We start from the raw sequence: 17,699 nt of genomic DNA, 5'->3' as shown, positions 1-17,699 counted from the left end.
AGGTTCCAACCACCCCTAGGAATTCCTAAACTCAGGCCTGTGCTGGAAATGCCCTATTCCAGTTTGATAGGAAGTTTTCTATGGCTCAGAGATTTGTTTGCTTCATTCCTCTTTGTGTTTTGGAAAACAACATCCAGGCAGAGGGAAGCAAGACAAAGCCGCCCACTGGAGTTGGAGATTGAGGCTCTCAAAAGGCCTCTGTTGTAGCCAAGGCATGCAGGGGGTCACTGGTAGTGGGAGGAGCCTGCCCAGCCTCATCTGGCCCTAAGATTTGTCCAGATGCTGCAGCCAAATATCGGAGATTAGGGATGTGTGGGCAGCTGCGAACCAGCCATGATCCAAATCATTTTTAATTTTTAAATTCTCTCTTCTAAAATCTAGTGCAAGGCACACTTTCTTCTGAATTAGTGGGCGTAATAAAATATGGAAGAAACATCTTAGAGTCAGCAAGTCTTGTTCACAGTGAAAGGGTAAACTATTTTGTGACTTTTAACATTATTTATTTTCCTTTCTTAGAGCACCATTCTGAAACCTGCATTGTTGCTTCCAAATTTTAAGAGCTTGTTTTCCAAATATTTGTGGGCAGCTCCTAAAAGATCTTGCCCCTTAAGGGGCAAGATCTTTTAGGATGAAACTGTGGGCTGAGACTGGTGGAGCCAGGGAGCTTGCACCAGCCCAGCTCCACCACAGGTAGATTCTTCCCTCTCTGGGCCTCCGCTTCCCAAGCTCTAAAATGGGCGTTATAATTCCTGTTCTACTCCTTAGCCTTTCCGGCTACATATACTATTCCTAAAAATCCTGTTACCGTTCTTATTAAAATTACTATCTTAGCTTTATTGTTAAAATAGAAACCACTATCACAAACTTATTTTAGAAACACAATGTTCAGCAGATTGATCATTGTCTGAAATGCATTAAATGCATAAATTATTCCCCAGATGACTAGTTACGATAGAAGTAAACTCAGTTGTAAATTTTGGGCCCACCAGCATTCAGGAATCACTGTGAATGAGGAAAGACACTAGATGGGAATTTAACACAGGGTAAAGCCCCATATTTCTATAGCCCTAGAGTCCAGTAGGTGCTCAGAAAGTGCTGATAAAAATAAATGGAGAAACTATATCACCTAGCATTTAGTAAGAATTCAAGAATTTTTAAAAATTTAATAAGTTACCAGAATGGCAATTCTATTCCTCTTTATACAGATCGCTACATCTCAGTCTTGAAGTTTACATTCTAAAAAATTTTGACTTATTTAGAAATGTGATGTTTCAGCCCTCCACTTTATGTAATTCTTGCAATATACCATGTATAAAAACAAAGTTAAACAAGAAAAAAAAGTAAACTAGCCTTGGCTATTTTATGCCCAGTTCCACAAGATGACTTTATAGTAAAAACATAAAGGACATTTTATGCACCTGAGAATGGATGTGATTCTGCAGGGCCAGAGTTTGTCCTTAGTGGGAGAATTAAAAAGCCTGCACTGATCCAGAAGAAACAGATACAATTGCAAGATGTATTTAGCTGAGTGAGAAGAAAGACAAGATAAACATAGGAAAACAGAACCAACTCCAAACTTCTGAGGTATATTTACACTAAGCTGGATGTTACACCCAAAATACGTGTTCCCGTCAGGTTTGAGGGGGTGGCAGTCCCAGGGCTCAGTCCTTACAAGCTGGGGTTCTGTGGGCATCTACCCCTTTTTCCCTCAGAAGCCCCAAGCACCTCTGAGTCAATGGGAAGGTCATAATCACAGTTCTCTGTAGCCACCATCAGCAAAGCCTAGAGAGAGGCAGATGCAGAACGTGGATCCCTGCACCATGGAAGAGGGCTGTACGAAGCTAGACACACAGGCTTTTGGGCCTCTGGAAAATAGCTGCTGCCCTAAACATTGTTCCATAGCCTGTAAATGTCAGGTGCTAAGCCCAGCTCTAGCCACTGGGGAGCAGCCTCTCACTGTCCCAGAGGCCTGCATTAGCTTCCAGGGGATTCTTGGAGCTGTGGTTTTACTGCAGAGGGACAGACTCCTCCTTGGCCTGGGCTTTCAGAAGATGCCACTGACAAGGGAGTCAGTTGCCCTAAATGCAGTGTTTTTCAAACTGTGGGCTATGAAGTGCATTTGGTCTGTGACCAAAATAAATTTTTAAGGAAAGAGAAGAGAAAATGATCAGAGTGCGTCACATACATCACAGGTACACCAAATCTTATTGGTTTCTAATGTTACTCTCACTAAAAGAAACCAGGGCCCCTTGGAGAAACGGCTGATTCCAAGGCTGGGGCAGGGTAAGCACAAGATAAACCTAGAGGACCTTGTTAGGCCAGAAAAGAAAATGTTAAAAAAAAAATGATAAGTGCATGTCACAAGGACGTGGGAGTTAGCTTGAAGGGGCTTCCTCTTGCCAAATCTGAGACCATTGGCACACCAAAATAATGAATTAGAACCATTCAAAAAGTAATCCACAAGTCCATAATGAAAATTAATTAACTTAGAATGCTGGAATTGAAAACCCATTTTGTAGAAAATCATAGATCATAGAAAAGATCAATCCAGACAAGAAACATCAGTGGATGCTAAATCTAAGGGAAAATTTTGATGAGCAAGATACCTGCATGATCTGAACATGTCTATACACATGTTATTCTTTCCAAAGGGAAAAATATACAGTGAAGAAACTGGACAACACCTTGAGCAGGTGATCAAAATTTGCCATCATTAATGAAGGGTGCAGTGAATATCAAGTGACCCCAGATATGATGCCCTAAAAAGGACACAGCATCACTTAGGGAGGATTCTGGCCAAGAATGCATAAACGGATTCTAATTATGAGGAAACACCAAATTCAAAATGAGGCATTTTCTATTTTAAAAATGGGGTGAGGGCCGCCCCGTGGCTTAGTGGTTAAGTGCACGCGCTCCGCTGCTGGCAGCTCGGGTTCAGATCCCGGGCGCGCACTGACGCACCGCTTCTCCGGCCATGCTGAGGCCGCGTCCCACGTACAGCAACTAGAAGGATGTGCATCTGTGACATACAACTATCTACTGGGGCTTTGGGGGAAAAAAATAAAATAAAAAATTTAAAATTTAAAAAAAATGGGGTGAGGAGGGTCTGAAACAGTGGTGTAGTGGTTAAGTGCATACGCTCCACTTCGGTGGCCTGGGGTTTGCAGGTTCGGATCCTGGGCACGGACCTACACACCACTCATCAAGCCATGCTGTGGCGGTATCCCACATATGAAAAATAGAGGAATACTGGCACAGATGTTAGCTCAGGGACAATCTTTCTCAAGCAAAAAGAGGGAGATTGGCCATGGATGTTAGCTCAGGGCCAATCTTCCTCACCAAAAATAAATAAATAATAAAATGGGGTGAGGGAACATATATTCACCAAAAATATTGAGGACATAAAAGATAAAAGTGAGTCAGGACAGCTACTTGCCATGTCTGATCCTAGGCTAGAAGCTTTACTGGAGGGGAAAAAAATGCTACAATGGACAACATTGGACAGATCATAGGTTACAGTATCATATCAATGCTAAATGGACTGAAGTTGAGAACTGTCCTGCAGTTAGGTAAGAGACTGGCTTTATTTATAGGAAAGAAGCATTAAAGTATTTGGGGGTAAAGGGCTATGCTGTATGCAACTTACTTTCAAATGCCTCAGTTTTTTATGGAGAGAGAAACACTGATAAAGCAAATGAGGCAAAATGTTAATACATGAACAATAGGTGAATCTAGGTAAGGTGTACATAGGTTTTTTGGTACTTGCAACTTTCCTGGAAGTTTAAATTATTTCTCAATAAAATGTTTTTAAAAAAAATACCTCTAGTACATATTGTAACTAAAAATGCCTTGGGTGTATTCTGTCAGCTTTCGCAGAAAGGCCCAATTCAATATCCACCATTCATTGGGGCAGACCTCGAGCAATCCTGAACTTGGCTCTGCTATCCAAGTGACTTCATTTACACTGAGTTGCCCTTCCTTGAATAGAAGAGAGACAGTCCACGGGGTTTTTGATTCACTTCAATGACCAAACAAAAATTTACGTGTGACTTCTGCCTGAAGTCAGTGTGATGTGATTGGGACAAAATCAGTGTGGAATTCTTTTTATATCAATTCTGTACAAAGAGTGCAAGACTGATGCTTCATTTTTTATTTCCCCTCTGCCCTCCTACCCACCGTTGGTCATGGTTGTACCCATTTGAGCATTTCTGAGCACAAGACCATAAGTCTTAAAACAGAGGAGCAGAATTCTTGTCTAAATAGTAACAGAAGGGGATTAGCTGCAAGGATAGCATAACTGCTGTGCAGTAACAGAAGCTGCCCAGATCTTCTTGGTGGACGATGCATAGAAGACTTAGAATTACGGAACATCTGTCCCCCCCAACCACCCTTCCCACCCATGTCTCCCAAACCCCTGCTCCCACCACCCCCCCATTAATAGTGTTAACAAAAGCTTAATCTTCCAGTTCTAAAGTGCAAATGATTTGGGTATGACTGCTGTTGCAACAGGTCTGAACAGAAAAAAAATGAAGTTCTCTCTGTCTATGCGATGTTTTCCAGAATATAAAAGATGAGTTCCATGACGATGGGGCCCTCACTGAGCTGGCAGGCCCCTCCATGGATCACCGGCACCAAAGCGCTGTCCAGATCGTTCATGTACTGCGAGGGAAGGGGCTGGCCATTGCTCCCTGCTTGATAGCCAACCTACACCACAGAGAAAAGGGGTGACAGGTTACTGGACAGAGAAGCTCTCTCCAGGGGGCTGAGGGCCAAGGAGGTTGAGCAGGAAAGGAGGTGTCCTTCTTGGCCATGGGCTAGACACGTAGCAGTGAACAGAAATTTCTCCTTTTCTTCCCTTAATTGTCATTTATCATCCTGTCATTTATTCATCCTGACCCTGCCACTTGGTAGCTGTGAGAGCTTGGGCAAGACCTTAGTTTCCCAGGAAACTAAGCAGGGGGAAAAGGGGATGGGGGGGTTGGGGTGTAGGGAGGTATGGAATGTCAGAAATAATACTGAAAACTTTGGTTGTGAAAATTAAATTGAGAAACATCCTAGGTACAACTCCCTAACACAGCAGGAACTGAACATCTATTCTTCCATCCATCCCGTTCATCCACACACGATTTTATGAGCACCTACAAACTCAAGGATTCAAAGATGAATGTAACAGGGCCCCTGCCCTCAAAAGGCTCATGCATTTAGCAGAAAAAAATGCTTTAATTGTTTCATATGAGTTAATTCTCTCCAGCCAGATAATCAGTACCGTTCGAGAAAGGACCACGATACCTCATTTGTATTACCCTGATATGCTTAGTACAGCATTGGGCAAGACCTTAAGTAGAAAATAAATACTTGATGATTGATGACTAGTCAGGAACTGGAGCCAGATACTTTTAAATATAACATTTCACTTTTTCCTGATAATGACACAACTCTGCATCAAAGCAGGAACACTGAGATATGTTACAGGGATCCAAAATCCAAAAGAAATGGAGAGAGATTAGAGTGCTGAACCACAGAAGAGAGACAATGGGACAAGGAATTGGGAGGGGGGAGGGAGGGGTGTGTGCTAAGACTGGATTGTTACTACAAACAGCATACAAAAAAGTTAAGTAAGAAAAGGAGGGAAGCCCAGCCATAGGAGACCCGAGCCGATAGGAAAATTAATGGGGAAATAGCTCAAGTCCCAACCACTAACTAGCATGGAAATGTTGACAGAAAAACCTTAAGGAGTGGGAGTTGCAGAGGCCAGTCAGCAGAAGCCTGCTGTAGTTGGATTAAGAAAACAACAGGATACAGGACAGCATAAGACCTGCTCTCTGAGGGAGGCAGAATGATTCCTGAAGGGTGGGACTGGGGAGTCTCAAAGAGTAGCACTAATGCCATTCATACAGGAGTAGCAGGTCCCTCACACATACTTCCCTTCCTTAGCCCGCACTACAAAGAAAACCCAGTCCTTGGAAGACATTCAGGTGAGGAGGCCAGTGTTCACATGGTTCAGAGCAAGTCTGACCAAGCAGCACATGCAGGTATATTACTAATAGAGGGAAGGTCAGATGACTACATCTGGTCAGGCCAGACGGGCCAGAGAATTAAGGTGTCTGGGTTGATGCAGGAACACTCATGTCAGAAAATATAGTCACTGCCCAAGGCCAGCGTCAAAGGCTACCTAAGACTCTTCTTACCTGATCTGAGTCAAGTGTCACACGTAGTCCCAGTTTAGTCATTCCATCTTCCTTCAGAAGCTTCAGGTGGGGACAGAGAGCAAGGCAAAAAGCCTTGGCAACGTGCTCGGTCAATCGGCTATGATCTGCAGGATCACTCAGGCAGTTGTGCTGGTCATCACTTTCTAGGAAAAACACCTGTTCCCCAAACAAAAGAGACTTAACTTTGTGCCCAGGAGATGTGGGAAGAAACAAGTGCGTCAGCTCAGCACCCTGAGCCCCTGAGACGTGCAGGATGACCTGACCTACCTATCTCCCTGGTCTCGGCCACGGTCATAATGGTATGTTTTACTCAGAAGCCAAAAAGGCTCACATTTTGCATTGTGCACTTCTAAAAGGTAATCCTTATATGTGAACAATTTTCTTAGAAAATGGTCTTACAATCTAAGAGAATGGCCCTTATAGATTATGTGACCCAACCCCTTCATATTACAGATTACTCGGAGAAGGGAAGTGACTCGCTCAAGTGCTAGAAGTACTTAGAGCCAGAGGCAGGGCCAACCCCAGAATCCAAGTCTTCTGGCCCTCACCACAGACAGAGCTTTGCCACCTCATGGCTCTGCCGCTGCTGAGGCCAGAGCTGTGTCAGTGTCCTCACACCAAGCGGAGCACTGCACTGTCACAGACAGAAACACAGCAAACCTGGAACTGAGAGACCCAAGTCCTAGTCACATAGAGGAGGGTCAGGAGCAAGTCCCTTGGCTTCTTAATGCCCAACTTGCCTTTGTAAAATGGAAAGCCCCTGTCCTCTCTGGTTATTGAAAAGAGCAAATGATATAAAAGGATAATATAAAAGATACAAATATGCAAATACACAATGCTTACATATACCAACCCCTACCTTACTGCTCAATGAGGGGTTTACACTAAGAATACTACAAAGGGGGCAGCTCTGAAGCCCTGTGCCCGATGCACTAGTGAGGATGGTAACACAAAAGGATGGAAAGAGCTTTGGGGTGTGAGTCAGGAGACCCCTGGCCTCTGCTCTGCCAGTAACTAGTAACAGAAGAGTCACAAAGTCACAAGGCCTCTCTGAGCCTGTTTTCTCATTATGCAAATGAGACAGGTTGCCTCTCTACTTTGGGCTACTCGGGAACAAAAAAGGAGAGAACGGAGGTCAAACTAATTTGTAAGCAATAAAGTTTTACATGTTCCAGACTCTGCATTACTCAAAATGTGTCAAAGGGATAATCATTACAAAGCAAGCAGCTAAAACCACCGAGCTGCGTATGAAAACACCAAGCCTGGTATGAAGAATAAGTTATTTGGAACAACAGCTGGAGAACTGGGGAACCAGGTTCTGGTCTCTTGCTATGAGGAACCAGCTATGTGAACTTAGGTAAGGCAGTTAACCTCTTGTGCCCTCGGTTACCTTGTGTGTAAAATAGAAAAGCTAGAAGTCACAGAACTTTTTTTAAAATTAAGACTTTTAAAGCTGAAGGGAATCCTAGAGATCTTATAATTTAATGCTTTATTTTATAGATGAGTATAAATGAGGTTCAAAAGAAATTGAGAGATTTAGGACCTACCTGTTTATTTTCAGAGAATAAACTTTGTTGTTTTTTTTTTTTTGAGGAAGATTGGCCCTGAGCTAACATCTGTTGCCAATCTTCCTCCTTTTTTCCTTTTTTCTCCCCAAAGCCCCAGTAGATAGTTGTATGTCATAGTTGTACATCCTTCTAGTTGCTCTATGTGGGACACTGCCACAGCATGGCTTAATGGGCAGTGAGGAAGTCTGAGCCTGGGATCCGAACTGGTGAACCCTGGGCCGCCAAAGCGGAGGGCGCAGACTTAACCGCTACACCACTGAGCCAGCCCCTGAACTTTCTGATTTGTATGATATGTACACACATACAGGGTCCCTGCCCTGCTCCTCTCATTCCCAGGTTAGCCTCTAATATAGCTTTCAAGTTAAGGAACAATATAGTGGAATAGAGCTTAGGAGCTGGCCAGATCTGGGTTTGAATCAAGACTTTGCCATTACAGGGCTGGCCCCGTGGCTTAGCGGTTAAGTGCGCACGCTCTGCTGCTGGCGGCCCGGGTTCGGATCCCGGGCACGCACCGACGCACCGCTTCTCCGGCCATGCTGAGGCCACGTCCCACATACAGCAACTAGAAGGATGTGCACCTATGACATACAACTATCTACTGGGGCTTTGGGGGAAAAATAAATAAATAAAATTATAAAAAAAAAAAAAAAGACTTTGCCATTACTTGCTTGTCTTGTAATCTTGGACAAGTTACTTAGTCTCTGAGTTTTAGTTTTCTTATTGGTGAAATAAGTCTGTCGTCTGTTTATCTATCTATTTATCTAATCTATCATTTATTTATTTAATTTTTTGCTGAGGAATATTCGCCCTGAACTAACATCTGTTGCCAATCTTCCTCTTTTTGTGTGTGAGCCACCACCACAGCATGGCTACTAACACAAGAGTGATGTAGGTCTACGCTCAGAGACTGAACTGGGGCCACCAAAGCGGTTCGCCAAACTTAACCACTAGGCCACCGGGGCTGACCCTAAGTCTATTTTTCAAAGACTGTGTTATCTAAGATAGTTTTAACTGTGAGTGCAGCATAACCAGCCCAGCTTTCTGAAGAATACAGCAGAGATGCTATGTACCATTCAGAGATGCACCCTTCTTGAATTCCAATACAAACAAACCTCTAATAGCTACTTCATAGGAAGGAGGAGACATCAGATTGCTGCAAGCTGCAATTGGTGGCATTTCTTCCTAGTGAGCTAAGATAGACCAGAAGGAACTGGTGTATAGAGGGTAAATGGATTTTTTTTCCCCTATCCTCCAGAATCAGCCCAGAATTTGTCTCTGGGCCTAGCAAAAGTTGTGCTCAAAGGGGGTTAAGGATGCCAAGTTTCATTTCCTTACCTCTGTCCATCTGATGACTTTTCCATTTGCTTTATACTCTGATCCATGGAATATCTTCACACTTGTTATAGATTCCATGGACTTCCCATCTATAGGACTTATGACACTAAAATAGAGGCAAAGGAAAGAGACAGAAGTAGCTCTTGAAATCAGAAGAACCACTTCTCTTATCAAGTCTTGCCACTAATTACACTAGGTGCCTTGCTGAACACATCTGTGTAACACATCACAGCAACAAGAAGCCATTGCACAAAAATGTACATGAAAAGAACTCTCATGGGAAGGGCGTATGCACTGAAATAATTCAAAGAACACACATAAAAAAAGGAGTCACGATTCCAGGAGCTGGTTCTTTTAATGTAAAGAAACTGTTGACTCAAACTTGCTCTCTTCTTCCAGCCTGCCTTCCTTCAGTGAATGCATGGCCACCCACCCAGAGCTCTCACCTCTGTTCTGTCACAGCACTCTGCTCCTGACTGTAGTAACACTCACCATGTTATACTCTTCCTATGTTTACGTATCTGCCTTACGAATAAACTCCTGAAGAGGAGGGAATATAAGATACTCACCTCTGTGTGCTATATTCTAAGTTCTGACACTGCTTGGAACACAGAGCTTAATATTTATTGATTAAAAGAATTATTTGTCCAAGTATGTTAATTATGACAGTGCTGGTGTGAACTGATGAACAAGTATCTATATTGTCTATCACAACAAATTCCCTTCAGTGCTAAATTATCATTCCTAGATTCCTGAATAGAATGGCCACTTTTTATAATCATTTCCTCTCCAAATATAGCAAGTATAAATATGTGAAGATACACACTCTTTCTGATGAGTATTCAAAATAAGTGTCACAAAGATTCCCAACTCTTCCTAACAGTTTTCAAACCTGTTTATTTTTGAATCTCTATGTATAAAAGCTCAAATTTAACTTAAACTTCAATATCAGGGATTCACTTCATTTGTTTGAATTAAAATTATTTAAATAATGTTAAGTTTAATTTCTAACTCATCAGACAATAATGTCAAAAAAGGGCACCCTTAGTTGATTAGCACTCTTTTCAGAGAGGATACTCAGACACTGAGGGGCCAGCTGGCAAACATTCAATTTATACATTACAAACTAAACTCCTGAGTTCAAGAGTCTTCGCTGACTAGTTCTTGTCCTCTCTTCTAAGATGCTGCCACTGGCACTTGTTGTAGGAAGAGGCAACCTGCTTGTTGTTACCAATACCTTATGGCATCAGATTTCAATTTTCTGGTCCTAATAACCATTTTCATTTCCAACTATAACAGAGAATTAAACACAAATTGATTTTGAAATTAAATTTTCCAGTGAAGTATTGGAAAATAAAGGGCTATTTGTAAAATAAGCAGATGCACTCATTGATACAGACATTGCTTCTTTTTGTTCAATAGCAAAAGTTTTAAAATCTTTTCTAAAAAAAAATCTGGACAGCTAATTTTCAACAAAGGTGCTAAGAACATACAATGGAGAAAGGAAAGTCTCTTCAATAAATGGTGTTGGGAAAACTGGACAGCCACATGCAAAAGAATGAAAGTGGACCATGTGCTATCACCATTCACAAAAATTAACTCAAAATGGATCAAAGACCTGAAGGTGAGACCTGAAACTATAAAACTCATAGAAGAAAATATAGGCAACACACTATTTGACATTGGTTTTAAAGGAATCTTTTCGGATGACATGCCTACCCAGACTAGGGAAACTAAAGAAAAAATAAACAAGTGGGACTTTATCAGATTAAAGAGCTTTTATAAGACTAATGAAACCAGAATCAAAATGAACAGACAACCCACCAGCTGGGAGAGAATATTTGCAAAACATACATCTGACAAGGGGTTGATCTCCATAATATATAAAGAACTCACACAACTGAACAACAAAAAAACAACCCGATCAAAAAATGGGCAGAGGAAATGAACACACACTTCTCCAAGGAAGATATACAGATGGCCAATAGGCACATGAAAAGATGCTCAACATCACTAATCATCAGGGCAATGCAAATCAAAACAACACTAAGATACCACCTCACGCCCGTTAGAATGGCTATAATCACCAAGACAAAAAACAACAAATGTTGGAGAGGATGTGGAGAAACAGGAACCCTCATACACAGCTGGTGGGAATGCAAATTGGTGCAGCCTCTATGGAAAACGGTATGGAGATTCCTCAAAGAATTAAACATAGAGATGCCCTATGATCCAGCCATCCCACTACTGGGAATCTATCCAACAAACCTGAAATCAACAATCCAAAGAGGCTTATGCACCCCTATGTTCATTGCAGCATTATTCACCATAGCCAAGAAGTGGAAGCAACCTAAGTGTCCCTCGACTGACGATTGGATTAGGAAAATGTGGTATATATATACAATGGAATACTACTCAGCCATAAAAAAAGACAAAATCGTCCCATTTGCAACAACATGGATGGGCCTGGAGCGTATTATGTTAACTGAAATAAGCCAGAAAGAGAAAGACAAACACTGTATGATCTCACTCATATGTGGAATATAAACCAACACATGGACAGAGAAAACTGGACTGTGGTTACCAGGGGCAGTGGGGGTGGGGGGTGGGCACAAGGGGTGAAGGGAGTCATATATATGGTGATGGACAAACAAAAATGTACAACCCAAAAATTTCACAATGTTAGAAACCATTAAAACACCAATAAAAAAAAAAAAAAAATCTGGTGTGCCGTGTTGTAAATGCCCTCCATATGCCTTTGCTCCTGCTATTCCCTCAGAGTGGAATGCTGGTTCTGCAACAACTATGTGGCAAATACCCACTCATCTTACCAGATTCAGCTCAAGCCACAGCCATTTCTCTATGAAGTCGTTCTTGAATACTGCCCTACCACCTCTACCACACTTCCTCTTTTCTTTTTTATCTTCACTGTATCATAATGAGTTTTCTATGAGCATCTTCCATACTTTGGTGCACTTATTTATAACTATCTTCAAAACCAGACTGAGCCACTTGTTAGCAGGGACAGTGTGGAATTCATTTTTGTATTTCCAGAGGCCTGCACGTAGAATTATTGCCTGAAGATGAAGGAGTGGATGGGAGAAAGCTTAATACAACGAAGTATGATATATTTCTTCAATCAATCAATGTTTTTAAAGCACCTACTAGGTGCCAGACAATATTTTAGGTGCTGGTGATACAGCAGTAAATAAACCAGACAAAAGCCCTGCACTCATGGAGCCTACTCCAGGGGCAATATAATTAAATAAGTAAAACTATGTTCTATGTTAGAGAGTTATAGGTGCTCTTGAGAAATATAATGCAGGGAACCGGGCAACAAGGTATTGGAGGTGGGAGGGAAGAAATATGTATTAGAGGGTTATAATTTAGATAGGTTGGCCAGGGAAGGCCTCACTGAGAAAGTGACATTTTAGAAAAAACTTGAAGGCAGTGAGGGAGTGGCCTGGATATCTAGGGGCAGGGTATAAGCTGAGAGAACAGGAAGTGGCAAGGCCTGAGGGCAGAAGTATAGTTGATGTGTTCAAACAAGAAGGCAAGTGTTGCTTCTGAGAAGTAAGAGGGTAGGTGGAGGGATCCAGAGATTGTGTAAGGCCTTATAGGTCATAAATGACTTCGGTTTTTACCCTGAATGATAGTGGAAGCCAGTGGGGGTTTTGAGCAGAGAAGTAACATTACTCTGGCTGCTGTTCTGAAAACAGATTAGGGTGGGGTGAGGGAGGAGGCCAAGACCAAAACCAAGGAAACCAGTTAGGAGGCTACTGCAATAATCCAGACCAAATGATGGTGGCAGTAGACGTAGTGAGTAGTAGTATGATTCTGGATATATTCTGAAGTGAAGCTAACAGGATTTACTGTTGGATTAGGTGTAAGTGTGAGAGAAAGAAAAGTGTCAAAGATGATTCCAAGGTTTTGGCTTGAACCTTTGGAATATAGTTGCCATATACTGAGAAAGAGTATAGGTTTTGAAGCCCAAGGAGGTGGTTTTAAGTCCTAGCCCTGCTACTTCCTAGCTTTGTGGAGTCATTTAGCCTTTTAGTGCTTGTTTACTCATCTGTAATATGGGAATAACAACACTAGTTATTATATCAAATGAAATAATACTAGCAAAAGTGCTTTGTAAACCATAAAAGGCTTAGGTATTACTATTATCTCAATAACTTTGAGAGATTGTTTTGTTTCATCAACTCCTTCCCTCCTCCTCCCTTCAAAAATATGCACAGAAACTCCTTCAGAAATTAAGCCAAGAAACCAGAAATTTAAAATTCTATGTTATGTATACAAAGCAGTCCTTTCTCTTAGGCAGGACTTTCAGTTATAAAACACCAGTGTAGACAAAACCCAGAGCCCAGCTCATAACTAAAAGCCGCAAGGGGGACGTTCGCTGCATTTACCCCTTGTTGACATTCTTGTCGTCATCCACCCACTGGATGTGGATGTGTTCCTGGGGATCCTCGGCATCTGCCTTGCCACAGGTGATGGTGAAGTCCTTCATCTCTCTCAGCGCCTGCCTCAAGGCATCCATGTTCTCTGCTGTGATCTGGACCATAACGCCATCTGAGAATCAGCACCAAGACAACACAGATGGAAACAAAGCAAAGCTAGGGAGAGGGGCAGATGAAACATGGTACCTGGCATCTAGCAAATCCCTCTCAGATTAAACGTAAAACTTTGCTAGGCTCTCTAAAGCTGACAGATACCAAGAAGTTTTGTTCTTTGAGCTGAACCTCTTACTTATTCAAAGTGCTATGAAGAGCAAATGCCAAGATAGGTTCTGCTTAAAACACTTGCCTGTTGATTTCACTTCAGACACAACTAAGAGTTTTTCCTGAGACTGCTCACAGGGAAAACTTACACGTGGTCACATCCCTCTTTTGGACTCACAGAGCATTTTGTTCCTCTTTTCACTCTTGTATTTAGCATGCTCTAATCATATTTATTTGTTTGCATCTCTGTCTCTCTCACCTTACTATGATTGCCTGGCATACAGTGAATGCCCAAAAAATGTTTGTTAAATAAATCATTGAATAAACAACAGTAGTGGGATAGGGGATTAATCTATTTACTGACTAGCAATAAGGCAAACCTACCACATGGATTTCACATGGGCTACCAAGTAGCCAACAGATGGTAACTGTTTCTGGGCTGCTACCTACCCAAGTCACAGGCAAACACTGAAATTGAGGGTGAAAGTTGTCACATGCTGAGCAATTACCCTGCTTCACTGACACACAATTTTTTCAACTGAAATAATTTCTAAAGAGTTTCAATAAAAATTTCATAAATAGGCTGCCAACTGCTCTACTGACACGCAGTGAAATGAAAGACCTAAGAAATTCCCAACCCAAAGACTAAATGTAACTTTTAAACACATTGCCTAGCATTTGTAAGGATCTGTGTCAGTTCAATTTATCATTTTGACAACACTTAAAGGGCGTTTTTTAATCCTCCTGTAAAGACACAATTTCAAATGTAGTCAATACTTGATCACGTAGGCATTAATTTGTCACAAGACCAAACGACTGTTTACCTCCTAGATTTCTTAACAATTTCATAATAACATGTTTCTGTTTTGTAGTCAGAGGTGTGAAATTTAGTTGTAAAATATTAGCATACTTTCCTCTTCACTGCTGTTTTAAGTTTACCAATAAAGGAGATCAAAGCCATTATCTATTAGCATATGTAAGATTATCTGTGTATTTCAATTAACACACTGGAATCCATTCTCAGGAAGAATTGCTTTTAGACAGGGCCCTGCAGTGAGCTACTGTGGAAAAGAAAACCTGCTGTCATTTGTGGCAGACTGTATTTTCCAAAGATGAACACAATATCTCCTGTCTGACATGCTTTTCTACAATGCTACCCTCCCACTTCCCCATCAAGAAGTGGAGTCTAATTCCTCTCTCCTTGAATCTGGGCAGGCTTATGACTACTTCCAACACTAGGGTATGGTGGAAGTGACACTGTGCAACTTTTAAGGCTGGGTTACAAAAAGCAATGTGGCTTCTGCCTTATTGCTAGACTACTCGTGCTTGGATTCCTGAGCCACCATGTAAGAAGTCCAACTAGGCTGCCATGCTAAGGAGTCCAACGTGTAAGTACTCCAGTCATCACTTCTAGTCTTTAATTCATTCCAGGGCAGGCCCCAGACATGTGAGTGAACAAACTTTCAGATAATTCTAGCTCCCAGCCATCAAGTAACGGTCAGCCTTCACGTTATCCCAACTGAGGCCCTGGACATCATTGAGCAGGGTCAAGCCATCCCTGCATTGCCCTGTCAAGGGCAGATTCAGAGAATCAATGAGCATGATAAAATAGCTGTTTTAAGCCATTAAGTTCTGGGTTAATTTGTTATGCAATGAGAGTAACCAGATCCAAATATAGTGAAGAATAATTGACAAATAAACATATGCTTTGTTAGCCTTTCATTAATTTCATTTAATTAACTTTTGTCAGGATGTGTGTCATATCTAATTATAATGAACCAGCAGGAAACACATCCCATTCTGTACCCCAAATGATGACTGCAGCATGCTTGTGGGTAAGAGGGACTGAACTTCATCTACACATTTACAGATTTGCACCCAATGATATATTTGAACTCAGACTACATTCCCTTGGGTACCTTTTCCTAGAGCTCTGAAAAGCCATCTTTTAATTTTTATGTCACTATCCCAAGGTATCTCTACCACTTACTCCTTTCTTTGGAGAACTAAGCACCCTTATGACAGTTTTAATTAGCTGAAGAGTGAGATGTTATTGAATAAATAAGAGGAGTCAGAAGTGAAGGGCAGAGCTAGCCCTGATGGCCTAGCAGTTAAAGTTCCACGCGTTCAGCTTCAGCAGACCCCGGTTTGGTTCCCGGGCGCAGAATCACACTACTCATCTGTCAGTAGCCATGCTGTGGCAGCAGCTCACATAAAACTAGAAGGACTTACAACTAGAATATACAACTATGTACTGGGGCTTTGCGGAGAAAGAAAAAAGAAGTCAATGGCAAAAGTGTCAAGGCTGCCTTTAATGTCCCTCAGTTTTTAGTTGTATAATTAGGACTGAACTAATGTACATGCACTAAGTAACTCATTCTTTACCTTCTACAATACTGGACTTGGCAAGATATCCTGAAGAGGATTTCAGAGCGCCACTGAACACAAAGAAACTGGCACCAGTCACTAAAATAACAATAGAAATAGTTTAGTGAAGACAGACCCTGAGATGGAGGGATTGAGAACAATAATGAAATATTTGGTAGTTGGGAACTCCAACTATCATCACACAGAAAACAAAAAACACCAACTCTATACACCACAATACACAAGTAACCAATAATTTTGATGCTATGATAGCTTTGGGAATGAGGTTTTAAGATACACTCTCCCATTTTGTTTTGCTCTTCCTCCAATCAAGAATCAAAGAATCTTACAAGCAAAGAAATCTTAGTGGTCAAGTCTAGGCTTGGCCTGCAGTCTGCTTTTGTAAATAAAATTTTATTGGAACACAGCCATGTCCATTCATTTACATATTTTTTTCTGGCAGCTTTTGAAGTACAATGCCAGAGTTGAGTGGTTGGTGACAAAGACCACAGGCTTGCAAAGCCTAAAATATATATCATCTAGCCATTCACAGAAAATGTTTGCTGACTTCAATCTAATTCATTGGTGTCCAGGTTTTTTAAGATCAGATATATTTTGAATACGGAGATATGGTTGCCAACCATTTTATTTACCCACTGGAGCTATTAAAAAAAAACAAACACCTAGGGGCCGGCCCTGCGGCCTAGCGGTTAAGTTCACGTGCTCCGCTTCAGTGGCCCAGGATTCACAGATTTGGATCCTGGATGCGGAATGATGCACCGCTTGTCAAGCCATGCTGTGGCGGCGTCATATATAAAATAGAGTAAGATGGGCACGGATGTTAGCCCAGGGCCAATCTTCCTCAGCAAAAAGAAGAGGATTGTCAACAGATGTTAGCTCAGGGCTGATCTTCCTCACAAAACAGAAAACAAAAAAACCAAAAAACACCTATTTAAAAGACAAACATCTGTTACCAGTATCTCTTCATAAAAGAAAGGATATTTAATTACATTTAGCTCTATGAAAACTTTACTACACTATCTTTATTTCTCCATATCTTATATTGAACTGAGCTATTCCAACCTCCTACCCACTGGCCCTACAATAACTCTAATAGGTAGGTCATTCAGCCTTTGTCAGAGACTCCTACTGACAAGGAGCCCACAGAGGCACAAGGTAGCCCATTCTACTTTTGGATAACTCTCAGTGTTACAGAATGTGCTCTCAAATTGAGTCCAAATCTAGATACTTGTAACTTTTACCCATTGGTGCTGCTTTTGGCTTTTTGTAGCTATACTGAATAGGCTGATTCTTATTTCCACATAATAGAAAACCTTAAGAATAGAGAGAGCTATTTTTCACTCTCTTCCAATCCATACTTTTCCAGGTTAAACATTTATACTTTATTCAAGAGGTCTTCCTTTGACTTAGTCCAGATTTCTCACAGGCCTCGAATCATCCTCTGAAGACCCTCTAGTTTTATCAATAGATATGCT

General features: G+C 41.5%; 1 protein-coding gene across 2 annotated transcripts in view; it reads right to left on the bottom strand.

The window, feature by feature from the left end:
* Positions 1-4,423: 4,423 nt before the first annotated feature.
* The window catches only part of ZFYVE9 (zinc finger FYVE-type containing 9), a 200,316-nt gene continuing 187,040 nt past the window's right edge, over positions 4,424-17,699 (bottom strand). For both annotated transcript variants that reach the window (XM_058552414.1, XM_058552413.1), the window contains 5 exons: positions 16,222-16,302; positions 13,525-13,687; positions 9,113-9,218; positions 6,189-6,365; positions 4,424-4,704 (listed from right to left, as the gene is read on the bottom strand). In XM_058552414.1, the coding sequence (XP_058408397.1) occupies positions 4,543-4,704; positions 6,189-6,365; positions 9,113-9,218; positions 13,525-13,687; positions 16,222-16,302 (689 nt within the window). In that variant the 3' untranslated portion in view covers positions 4,424-4,542. The remainder of the gene's footprint in view (positions 4,705-6,188; positions 6,366-9,112; positions 9,219-13,524; positions 13,688-16,221; positions 16,303-17,699) is intronic.

This window comes from Diceros bicornis, chromosome 13, assembly GCF_020826845.1.
Source record: "Diceros bicornis minor isolate mBicDic1 chromosome 13, mDicBic1.mat.cur, whole genome shotgun sequence".
In the NCBI taxonomy this organism is placed as follows: Eukaryota; Metazoa; Chordata; class Mammalia; order Perissodactyla; family Rhinocerotidae; genus Diceros; species Diceros bicornis.
Note: the sequence above shows the minus strand (reverse complement) of the source record. Positions and strands in the feature narration are given on the sequence as shown.